General features: G+C 35.1%; 1 protein-coding gene across 1 annotated transcript in view; it reads right to left on the minus strand.

Moving 5' to 3' along the window:
* LOC150104302 (tachykinin-like peptides receptor 99D) overlaps positions 1-12,315 on the minus strand; it is a 213,493-nt gene that overhangs the window by 65,452 nt on the left and 135,726 nt on the right. The window contains exon 2 of the mRNA XM_090396908.1: positions 252-467. Coding sequence (XP_090253034.1) covers positions 252-467 — 216 coding nt within the window. The remainder of the gene's footprint in view (positions 1-251; positions 468-12,315) is intronic.

Genomic DNA, 12,315 nt, shown 5'->3' on the forward strand with positions numbered 1-12,315 from the left:
TTTACTAATCTAATTAAGTGATAATTGCAGAGTACCAGAAATATATATATATATATATATCTCGGGCGCTTATGAAACCCATGGTAGGCATGCAAATGGTACTTATTACTAGTAATAAGATGTTGATAATGTCAACAGTCCGGTCTGGACTCGTGCTTTTGCCCTAATAACTACCATAACGTTACATTACACCATTCAAACAGAGTCCACTCACAGAATGCAATACAACCTTTACTTTAGTGGGTACTTACATGTATTCATCGTCGCTTTCTGTCATGGGTCCATCACGCCATTCCATGTAACATATAACTCGGTAGTCGCCATTGGTGAAAATTTCCATTTTAGTTGCAGAGTATAGAATATTAGGAAAGGAAAGAATACTGCTGGCTACCCATATCGACAGTGTTATATTGAGCGTCGTTACTCGAGACATGCGAGGCTTAAGAGGGTACATAATTGCCATATACCTATGGATGAAAGCACAATACAAATTAGCATCAAGGAACATGTAATCACAAATATTATGAAATTTATTATCTATCTTGATCACTGTTTTCTAGTAAATATCTAATGACAATAATATCATAATGAGCGCAGAGCATTTAAATGAAGTTTACAATTGGTATGCAGTTTTATGACTAAAAAGGAAAAAATAATTGTTATGAAAAGAGCGAGCCGAATAACAAAAAGAAGAGTTACGTCTGAGTTACAGTGATTTTCATTATCATGGTGTTTTCTTATTTGATGAATAGCATGTAAATGTTCATATACATCAAATAAGAGTTATCAAGAAGTGGAGACCACAGTGTAAAAATGAACTAATGATAATACTTAATAAAATAATAATAATAATAAAGTTTGACTTCTTTATTATAAAGAAGTCAAACTTTATTATTATTATTAATTAACTTATTATTATTATTATTAATTTAACACTGATGCAGTAATGCATCAGCATGTTTAATTAACGACTAAATAATCGTAATCGATGAGTACACATACTGATTACACATCGAACACAGAAATACTTCTGAAGCAAGTTATTATTTGCGGAACAAATGTTATGCATATTTTCGCTCCTCTTTCTACAGTATTCCACTGTTTAACTTTATTTCACTCCTATTCTCACATGATTCGTTTATCCATTAGTAACAAGAATCAATCTGCAATATCGTTCCTTGAAATTTCGCATGAAGACTTCGTGCTCACTTTCCTTCTTTTCTTTTTAAAATTGTATCGATTGAAGAAAGATTTAATACTGTATACACTTGCGAAATTAGAGAAAAGAAAAATCATAAATCGTCTAAAACTGGAATTTTTGATTGGGATTTCCACTTGTAACTGAGATTTGAAAACTTTGGCACCCTTCCAGTATTCAACCCATATCTCCAAAATCAGGACAAACTGCAGTCCACTGTTGACTTTGACTGCATTATTAGTATTCATGAAAATACATCTATTTTAATGGTAACTTTAATTTGGATTTCGAAGGGAATAAAAATACCAAAGCAAAAACAATATACTCGTATATTATATAATAGAAATAATCTGCGAAACTAAAGGAGGCCTTTAAAGACCACGACAATAATTTTAGGATCGAATAGTTAGTTTTATGCCTTAAATATATTTTTTTGTGTAAGTTGTATGAATGCTTCTGACCAGTTTGAGGAATGAAAAATAAAAGCACCTCCTTATGAAACTGGCTTATTCTCTCTCTCTCTCAGTTGAAAAGCTAGATACTTCATTAGAGTACTACATAAGTACCAGATACATTACTAAAGTATTAAATAAGTACTAGATATTTACTAAAATAAAGAGCCAAAAGGCTTGATTTCGGCGATGCAAAATTATACAAACCAAGCGGATATTAAATCCAGCATTATTTCAAAGCCGAATGCAGAAACTATGAAAGTTTCATGCGAAATTTGACCGGAGAGCTTACGGGAATACACTCGCCGGCATTTACGAGTTGTCCTAGCGAGGACCTTATAGGAGACATGATCGCTAGCCCAAGTGACCATGTATTCGCCTTCTATTGGTCCATTTTAATAAGGTTTCACTGGCCTGACAGCTGTTTCGAACTGGTTTGGTTATCCTCAGAGACCAGGCAGAAATCTTAAGAGAGCAAAAACTTACGCACTGACCGAGAGTTCTCTTACGAAAAATACACCTCTCCAACACTTCGAGTTCCTTAGTACTGAGCTAGTTTTTGCTCTCTTTGGATTTCTGTTTGGTCTCCAGTGGCAGATTACCCAATAGGCGCACTCGAAGCGCGCCTAGGGCCTCGTCGTCTCGAGAGGCCTCAAAAATTACATAGCAAAAAGATAATATGCCTCTAAAATTTAGTGAATGTTTATATTTATTATTTATTTATTTTATAATATATTTTTAGATAACTTATATTTATTTTCTATTTTATTTTTAAATAAAATATTTTAAATTTAACTAATTTATTTTTTCTTTATTTAATTATGATTTTATTGTGTTTTTAATATAAAAAAAATACATAAAGAGCCTTATAACAAAATTGCGCCTAAGGCCTCAAAGGAACATAATCCGCTGCTGCTGGTCTCTAAGGAAAGCCCCAAGCAGTTCGAAACAGCTGTCAGGCCAGTGAAACCTTATCAAAATGGACCAATAGAAGGTGATTATATGAACGCTTAGGCAGCGATCATGTCTCCTATAAGGTCCGCGCTAGGGCAACTCGTAAATACCGGCGAGTGTATTCCGGTAAGCTCTCTTACCGGACTGACCAAATTTCGTACGAAACTTTCATAGTTTTTGTATTCGGCTTTGAAATAATGCTGGATTTAATATCCGCTTGGTTTATATAAGTACTAGATATTTCATACCTAAATATTAGAATTAGATACTTTACTAGAGTTTTGGAGAAGTACTAGGTAGTTATACTACATACTTCACGATACTATTTCGCGATCAGGAATTTAATGCAAATGTCTATTACTTGGTATGTGAGCCGAGGTTCGCATATGCTTTTCATCAATTGATATGGAAAATAGTTTTAACACAATTTCTTACCAGTAGTGAAGCATATCTTTTCAAAAACAGGTTCTCTTCAATACTAGAGTGAGTACAATCAGTTTACTATAAGACAATTCAGCTCTGCGACTGGTAAGCAGTTAGAACTGTAATTTCGCCAAAGTGAAGCATCGCCAATTATTAGGGATGTTCGCTGTCTGCTTAAAGAGAGCAGGCAGTGAAACTCGCCATTTAATTTGCGTATACATTATCATTTTATGGCGTCTTCGAAACCCTTTTTCTTCCCGTCTCTTGCTATATTCCCAGCAGCTTTTCCATTACCAAGCCTCATTTTACGCAAATAACTTCTTTCTGTTTCTTTTTTCATTTAAACTTTCAGTATAAATGGTTCTCTTTCTCTCTCGTTGGCATTTCGAAGCTTTTCATTCGAAAGCAGATGTTGCTATCGCTTAGGCAAATGCAGAAATTTCAAATTCCGAAGGAAATGAATGGCGAGAAGTGCACGAATGCGTTTATTTTAGAATAAACAGGAATTTTAATACATTTAGCCAATACAACAGTCTTTGGAATGCGAAACAACAATTTATGGAGATATTTTCTTTCATTGGATTGGATCTAACAATGGAAAAATACTAGGAATGATTCGACACTAAGAATGGCAGCTCAACATGCATTAACTGAGTTGAAAAATCACGAACCATGTTTCCATATGTATGAAATTCTGGTATCTATTAATATCAAATTTACATGTAAACTGCATGTAGAAAATGTCCTCAGAAAGAGTAATGTAATCAAGTCTTGTGATTCGAAAATTCTTACTACAATTATAACGGTGTGAAATTATAAGCATTAATAAGGATTTTTTTTTCTCCTGAAAGTTCGAGTTTTCATTCCCCAGAAAAAATAAGTATAACTAAAATAGTTAACAACTGATATTTCTCTTTGGGTATTTCAGTGTAGCAGCAAACAGAACAACTTGGAAATACAAACGTGACTTACCAACGAATGTTATCAACGTATTGTGAATTTAGTACCGTCGGTGATGATTAGATAGACAGGTTCCATGCTCCAGAGACCATACATGGTACGTTTATTTCCCTTCCAAGTCACTTAAGTCCATTAATAGACAGGATGGTAATTGCACACCGATGGATGAGATTGTCTACCACCTGAAGACTTACGGAAAGATTTCTATCACAGCAGAATTCTAAACCAAACCTACTTAGTCGAAGCAGCAACGTGGTCCACTGGCTCTTAACGATGGATATTCAATACAAAATCTTGTTATGTTAGGTTAAAATTAGGAAACTGTTAAGAACGCGACTAAAAGCATTTAATAGTGCTTGAAAATAGGCGCGCAGCTATAATCAGCTAGTTTTGAATTGTCCATTATTCTTTACTTCTTACAGCGGCAATGCATTGAGATACTCAAAGCGAAATATAATCAATATTTTTAATAAATTAAATATATAAATATAATATAATAATATAAATTTAATATAATCCTTTCATTGTGTAGGTACATGTTTCTTTTTAAGTTATAATTAGGTTAAGATTATATAATAATAAACAGGGCAATAAAGCAAGATGAAATAGTTGACATCAGAGTTTAACATATGCGGACATTGGAAGTGTGGATTATTAATGGGAAAATTTTCATTCCTGCAAAATATAAATTAAGTGAAAAAATTTACTAAACAAATACAAAGAAATAACATTCAGGTAGAATATTACAAGAAGACAGTATAAGAATACTTTATCCAAAACAGACTAAACAAGCAATTAAAAAAAATATTATCACTAACGAAAAAGATGTAGATTCAGAATTGAAGAAAAAAAAAAACTATACAAAAGCATATGAAGCACTAGGACAAAGACAAGGTCAATGCAAAGCAAATGCCCTCCACCATCCCATTTATACTAAAGAAATAAAAGTATTATCAACCCCCCCCCCCCCAAACACCAAATAGCACTTAATAACCAGTTTTATGATAAGACTAATATTGACAGATATGAAGATTATAAAAGAATAAGTTAAATAAATAACAAAACAAGATAACATAATATAATGCGAAATATCGGAGAGGTGAACATGTATGGAGAGCGATCGATATCAAAGGAAAGAAATATGTGAATATAAAAATATATCAGTTAATCATCTGAAATAGAAACTAGGTTTAGCTGAAAATGATTAAATTTATAACGAAATTTTAATTTCGTTATAAATTAATTATGAAATAAATTATAATTATAAATTAATACATTTTAATTATGAAATGCTAAAACATCGAAATAATAAATGACTGAAAACATTCGAAATTTAATTTAGCATATATCTCTACGAAAAGACCGATCCCCAACGAATGAGAGATGAATATTAAGATATTGGTATTTAAAAACAGTATAAAATATAATCCTCCAAGCTATTGATAAACTGATGGTTTATTAACAAACTAATAAACCATTAGTTTAATAAATTAATAAACCATAAATTAATAAACCATAAAATATGTACAAAAGTAATAAAGTTTTGAAGTACTGATGTTATATTTGTTGTAAAGCAAGTAAATAGAAAACTGCAATACAATATAACATGCCAATATTAATATTTCTGTTTAAAAAATAACCACTGTTAATAAATATATAAAAACAAACCAATATTAATGTATTATTGACTTAGCATTAACACTGTGCTGTGTGTGTGTGTGTGTGTGTGTGTGTGTGTGTGTGTGTGTGTGTGTGTGTGTAATGAATGTCTAATAAAATATTACAATACAATCTATATAAGAATAGAGATCAGACAAGGAGATTATTTAAATCTATCTTTATTTAGCATAATTAAGAATGAAATAGTAACATGATTTAAGAAACAGAAATTTTAAAAAAATCCAACAAAATTTTATTTATTTATTTATTTTAAATGAAATGAAGATGACTTTCAAAGGCAATTGTTTAAATTCCAACAGATATGCACCCACTTTAATATGTAAAAATCAACAGCGAAATCAAAAATAGCAGAAGCTGCAAATGAACCAATAAAATGTAAATTAGAACTAAACGGAAAATATTGTAAAAAAAGTAATGAAATTTAAATAACTATGAATAACTGTTAATAGTGAAATTTATAGCACAGAATGAAGTAAAAGAACAATACTTGAATGGTAATAAAATATCAGGATGTTTAAATTAACTACGAGGACAAATAAAGATCCAACAAAAGTAAGAATTTATAAATTCCTAGTCGGACCAATATTAACTCATTCATGTGATAAAGAAACATGAAAAATGCAACAGATAAATATGACACCAATGAAAACACTAAGAAAAATAGTTGATAAAATAAATTGGACAGAATCAAAAAATTAAAAGATTTATGAAGAATGTCAGTTATAACCCATAGAGGAAACGATAATAATAATAAAAAAAGAGATCATAGAATGGATTAAAAATAATGGGTAAATTAACAATAAATTGGAAACCAAATGCAAACAATATCAATGTAAATCCCCCCCCCCCAAAAAAAATAAAGCGATGGATAGATTATCAAAGTCGAAGTGTTGCAAACAACAAGCTTAAGCTAAAGCTAGAACAACAAAAATAGCACTTGGGGGGGGGGGGGTAGCAACGGCGTATTCATTGATGATACATGCATTGTCTTGTATATGCAACGGAAAATTTAAGTTTCTGGCACCCAAAAGCGTTTTTAATTAGACATTAAACATTTTCAATAGTTAATGCCTTCACTCTTATTTAATAATAATAATAACACTAATAATAATAAAGACTAAATACCGTGCTAAACGTTTATTTTTAAATGAGAAGTTCCATAATATTTTTATTTCATCATAAAACGCACTGATAAGTTGGCAAATCATTTTGAGAAATGAACTTTAAATCATTAAGCCTTTATAATAGTTGTTCAACATTTCTGCCTTCTGCTTGGATGTGGAAATTCCCAAATGTCACAATATGGCAATGGCTTGCGTTGTTTGCTCTATCGTTGGCTGATCATTTCCAATGACTTGCAGCATCCAAATTCTAAGACAAATGCATCCCTATCCTTAACTATTTGAACATACACTTTCACATGACTCCGAACGCAATAGTTCTAAGGGTTTGGAAGATTTAACTAGCCAGGGAGAAGCGCCTGTACCAATCCAAGAGTTACGACATGAAGATTCAGATAATTGGAAACATATCGGGAAAAAAAATGTGATGAAGTTCCACCATGATGAAAATGCATACGTTGTCAAGTCAATAAAAGAAAGTTCTCCTCGAGAATACACAACAGCTCATTGTACGAATGAAGAATAAAATGATATGTGTTTGGCCACTGAGTAGCCTGAATAAATGGTTCCTTAAAATCCCATATCATATACTTACAGAGAACCCAGTTTAAGAAATCGGTTAACTTCTTTCATGAGGATTTTCATCAACTCATAAATGCTCGTTACGAATTCACGTCATGTAAACCTTCGCTTTAGGATTTAAAATCCACCCCCCCCCCCCCCCACCCCCCCCCCCCCCCACCCCCCCCCCCCCCCACCCCCCCCCCCCCCCACCCCCCCCCCCCCCCACCCCCCCCCCCCCCCACCCCCCCCCCCCCCCACCCCCCCCCCCCCCCACCCCCCCCCCCCCCCACCCCCCCCCCCCCCCACCCCCCCCCCCCCCCACCCCCCCCCCCCCCCACCCCCCCCCCCCCCCACCCCCCCCCCCCCCCACCCCCCCCCCCCCCCACCCCCCCCCCCCCCCACCCCCCCCCCCCCCCACCCCCCCCCCCCCCCACCCCCCCCCCCCCCCACCCCCCCCCCCCCCCACCCCCCCCCCCCCCCACCCCCCCCCCCCCCCACCCCCCCCCCCCCCCACCCCCCCCCCCCCCCACCCCCCCCCCCCCCCACCCCCCCCCCCCCCCACCCCCCCCCCCCCCCACCCCCCCCCCCCCCCACCCCCCCCCCCCCCCACCCCCCCCCCCCCCCACCCCCCCCCCCCCCCAAGGCAACTAATGCCACAAACGGACAGTCTACTCACATGGCATTCTCTTTCGAAATCCATACGTTTTCCGTGTGCCACTGTCATTATTCCGTGTGCCAATACCGATCCGGTGCATAATTAGGCCAGGAAGATCTGTTTGTCCGTACAAGCCTTCTCAGACGACGACGATCTAGTTCCTGACAGACTGTCTTAAGACCACAGTTACGCCTTTTTGACAAGCAAAGTGGGTTTTTCCCCACTGATTAAACATTCGGGTTATCTCACCTTTTGAGAAACCAGTCAGCTCTGCTGTTTCCAACGAGACGGACACGCACAATTAGCCCTTTAACTCCGAAAGATCCTTTGTTTTTTCTATTGTGATCAACACTATTGACGATTACTGAGCAGCACCATTCTTAAATAGTTACTTAGTTCGACACCATATATTTGTACTACGAAAGGATTTTAAAAATCGATATCCGATTGTTGATATTTCCCCATTTTGGGTTTTTATTTAAAACTTTCCTTCTCAGCTGTGATATCAAAATTGTACTTGGCTGTTTGTTTTGAATATTAATTTCTAGTACATTCATATATCCGTTTTCTCTTTTTTTAATATAACATTTATTTTAAGTTATATGTAAGACGATACACAGATAACTGAGCATCATATACATTTATCTGAATGCATTTTTTAGCTTTATTTTTTAGCCTGTTGTTACAATAAAAACCATATGTTTTATTATTTGACATTTTAAACTCTATGGTAAAAGATTTCATTATTTCAAATTATTACAAATCTGCAGGTTCTTCATGTCCTACTCAAACATTTTGCTGTTCTCATGAATTCTAGAAATTTCAGCAATCGCTTTTTTACTGCTTTGTTCCCTGCGGCGCACATTTCCATCATATTTTTACCACCCTTCATGGTCTCTTCATATTGCCTTTCCTCCATTTCTGTGACCACAGACTGTAGGCGCAGATAAATCAAATTGATTTCTGTTCACACTAAACTTCGTCTTATAGGCGAGACGAAATAAAAACAGAAAATCTCTGCTATAACCTACCTTCGAGTACACGTTTCAACAAAATACATTTCGTCATATTTTTCACTACCCAAGTATTGCAATAGTGCTTATTTAGTCATAAATTCTGACTGAAACTAAGTAGGTGTCTCATTGGAAATTCAATTGAGTACAATTTTTATTTTATTATTTTCTTCCAACTTCCACCGAGGATTCCGTACTTTTGAACTCGTGCCAGTAACAGAAACATCCACTGATTAATTCACTCGCACAACTGCCAAACTATAATTGCTTCATAACCGCAAGATTTACAAACGCTTTCGCTACAAATCAGAACTATCGAAGACATGAGAGTGACTTTTCTTCAAGCATCCATACTAACGAGTTTTGAACGAAGCCATTCCAGGTACCTTATGTGAAATAATGACAGCAAGTGCGAGCTTTTGCCTTTTTGTTTGTTTGATTTTCTATCACACTAGCCAGAAGCACACAATGTTCTTTATAATTAGCCATATTTATAAGTACTTCTTTCCCATTGGTTACCGGCTATGTCACTCATCGCTAAACATATCACAGAAATTAAAAAAAAAAAAAAATCACCTAACATTTCTTCAGTAAGAAACCTGTGCAGCTATTTTATGATGCTTTTAGCATTGCTGCGATACATTTAGCGACCAGGAAAGCAACCTGTTCAGATGAATAGAGTGCAAAGGAGAATTTCAGTACGGATCACATAATCAATATATAAAAATGAATCACTCGGTGAATCACTGACGAATATCGTTGTAGGGAAAGAGAGATTGTTCGTAAAATATGTCGAGTTTGTACTGATGGAATAAACAAGAAAGTAAAGATGTCTTATAGAAAATTACGGAGCGCATTGAAATAACAAAATTTCGAATAGAAAGGTTGAATTCTCAGCTTATAATAAAATAATGAAATATTTTATTGTAAACCGATCTTGTTATTCCATCTTTCCTTAACGTGACAAGCTGAACGGTTTCTTCACGATCCAATAATTCTGCTTTATATAAATCTAATTAATGTCATGAGTGGACGTTAATCGTAATTGCATAAGTCGCCCTTATTTTCTGGTAGTTTGTATCGTGGAATTAAAAACTTCTATTTCTCAAAGAAAATACCCCCGGCACTTCTGCAAGAGCCCGACTAACTCACATGCAATTGAAAAGTCCTTACAAAAATTTTTCCCATCTCAGACGTGATTCTGACTTGAATCTGTCCAACCAGATTTGCAGATTTTATTCTATAGTCACGAAATATGAAATAATCTTTTATTTATGAACACTCCAAGATGATTCTCATTAGCACAAACATCTTTATATAATAGCAGAGCTTAAAAGAATATAATTTGATAACATACGTATACCCACATATTTATCACAAAATGTTTCATTAAAAAGCTTAAACGGATACGCAAAAGCACTCTCAAGAAAGTAATTAAAATCACCGTAGGGCACCTTTTTTTTTTATTTTGAAATCACACTATAACTGTAAAATATTTGTATCACTTATGATCATTATTTGTCTTGTCACATTCCTTCACTCTCCTCGGTGTTCTTAAAAAGAAGTTCACACGGTGCTAATATAGTGGGTAGTATAATATAAGAATTTCAGTTTGTCGCTGTTATTGAAGCAATATAATGGTAATTTTTATTCAAGAAAATAGGGAAGCAACAGATATAATATTGTAATTTCTTTCATGGAAATACGATTGACAACCGCCTTCCAAAAGTGATGAAGTAACGAAGCGCTGCTGTTTACTCCAATACCAGCGTAAAACTAAAAGTTTTATACGATATTCTGCTGGCGAGATATTAGCATCGTGTGAGCTTTGCCTTAAGAACACCGAAAAGGGAAGGAAAAGAATAATTACTTTAATAACACGGCGAGACAAACGATGATCATTCAAAGATATAAAAATTATTTTTCAGTTATAATAGCTTGATTTTAAATATAAACTGCATTGAAACATTCGATGTTTTCCTTCCAAGTAGTCGAATAGCCGAAATAGGCAACACGTCAATAATGTATACACACCTGAAGGAAAAGACTTCCTCTTCCTTAGCAGAAATTCGTTTTGCAGAACTTTCATTAACAAACAATTGTTTTCTATGTGGTAATCCAACAGACATTTTTTTATATTTAAATTTTAGAAACCTTCAATTAAAAACAACTTTCAATTATTAAGAGAATTATAAAAAAATTAAAATGCTGAACGTCTAAAACACTTGCACGCGCTGGAAGTGGGTAATAACTTCATTATTATAAGCCAATCAATCAACATAGAACGCTTTAGACTGTTGAGGATCTCATATACTGAAAGTGGAATAAATAGATGAAAGGATCAGTAGAACTTTAAGATTCCTAAAGGATACTGACAAAAGAAAGCTGTAACACTTTAGACACATTGAAAGAGTGAAAGAAGGACTTCTCAAAACAGTAATAGAAGGTAAATTCAAAAAGAGGAAATAGTAGACCCTCAATGAGCTCAATGAATGGTGCGTTGAGGAGTTGAGGTTTGAGAGTTGAGGCTTCCAGAAGAGCACACGACAGACCAGCTGAAGAGGAATGGCGTGGCACATCACGAGGAGCGGAAGGACCACACGGCATCTGATAATGTCCAATGAACATGTGGAAGGAAGATCATAATATTGTAGGTGCACTTGGCCTGATGACTAATGCGGAATAAAGAAGACTACAGGAAAGATTCTTTATTCTGATTATTCATTAGTGCTCTTGAAACTTTGAAGGGCACAGGACAGTTCAATTTATAAACACCACTGGCAGATATTGTGTTGAAACATTCCATCAAAAGTACTCACCTTTTTTACTTTTCATTTGTATTTATTTGTTTTATTTTAATGGCAGTACATCTTATCGAAAATCTTATTTCTAGGATAAGACATACTCAGAATAGAATGAAATGGAGCTGTAAAATGTATTGCGAGCCTGCAATGTGTCGATTTGGAGCTTGTAATTTTACGATCGGTAGAGAAAGCTAATATAAAAGATAAATTTGCAGGTTATTTGAACTGCGTATAATTTTATCAGAACAGTACCGTGTATGTAGTTATACTGACCAGCATTATAATGATAAATATTATCTGTGAGACGTGAAATAATGAGTTGTAATGAAATTAAAAGGAATGGTACGTCGCGAGAGAAAACTGTTGTCCCAATAACGTAATTGCATGTAAATTCCAACATTAGAGTAGTTTAATTAAACAAGTACTAATTGGTCAATTAGATGTGAAAGTCATTTCGAGTAGCGGCGATGACTCAGCCAGCTCATTGAATA

This window comes from Typopeltis vanoorti, chromosome 8, assembly GCF_054136105.1.
Source record: "Typopeltis vanoorti isolate ZY-2024b chromosome 8, IOZ_Tvanoo_1.0, whole genome shotgun sequence".
In the NCBI taxonomy this organism is placed as follows: Eukaryota; Metazoa; Arthropoda; class Arachnida; order Uropygi; family Thelyphonidae; genus Typopeltis; species Typopeltis vanoorti.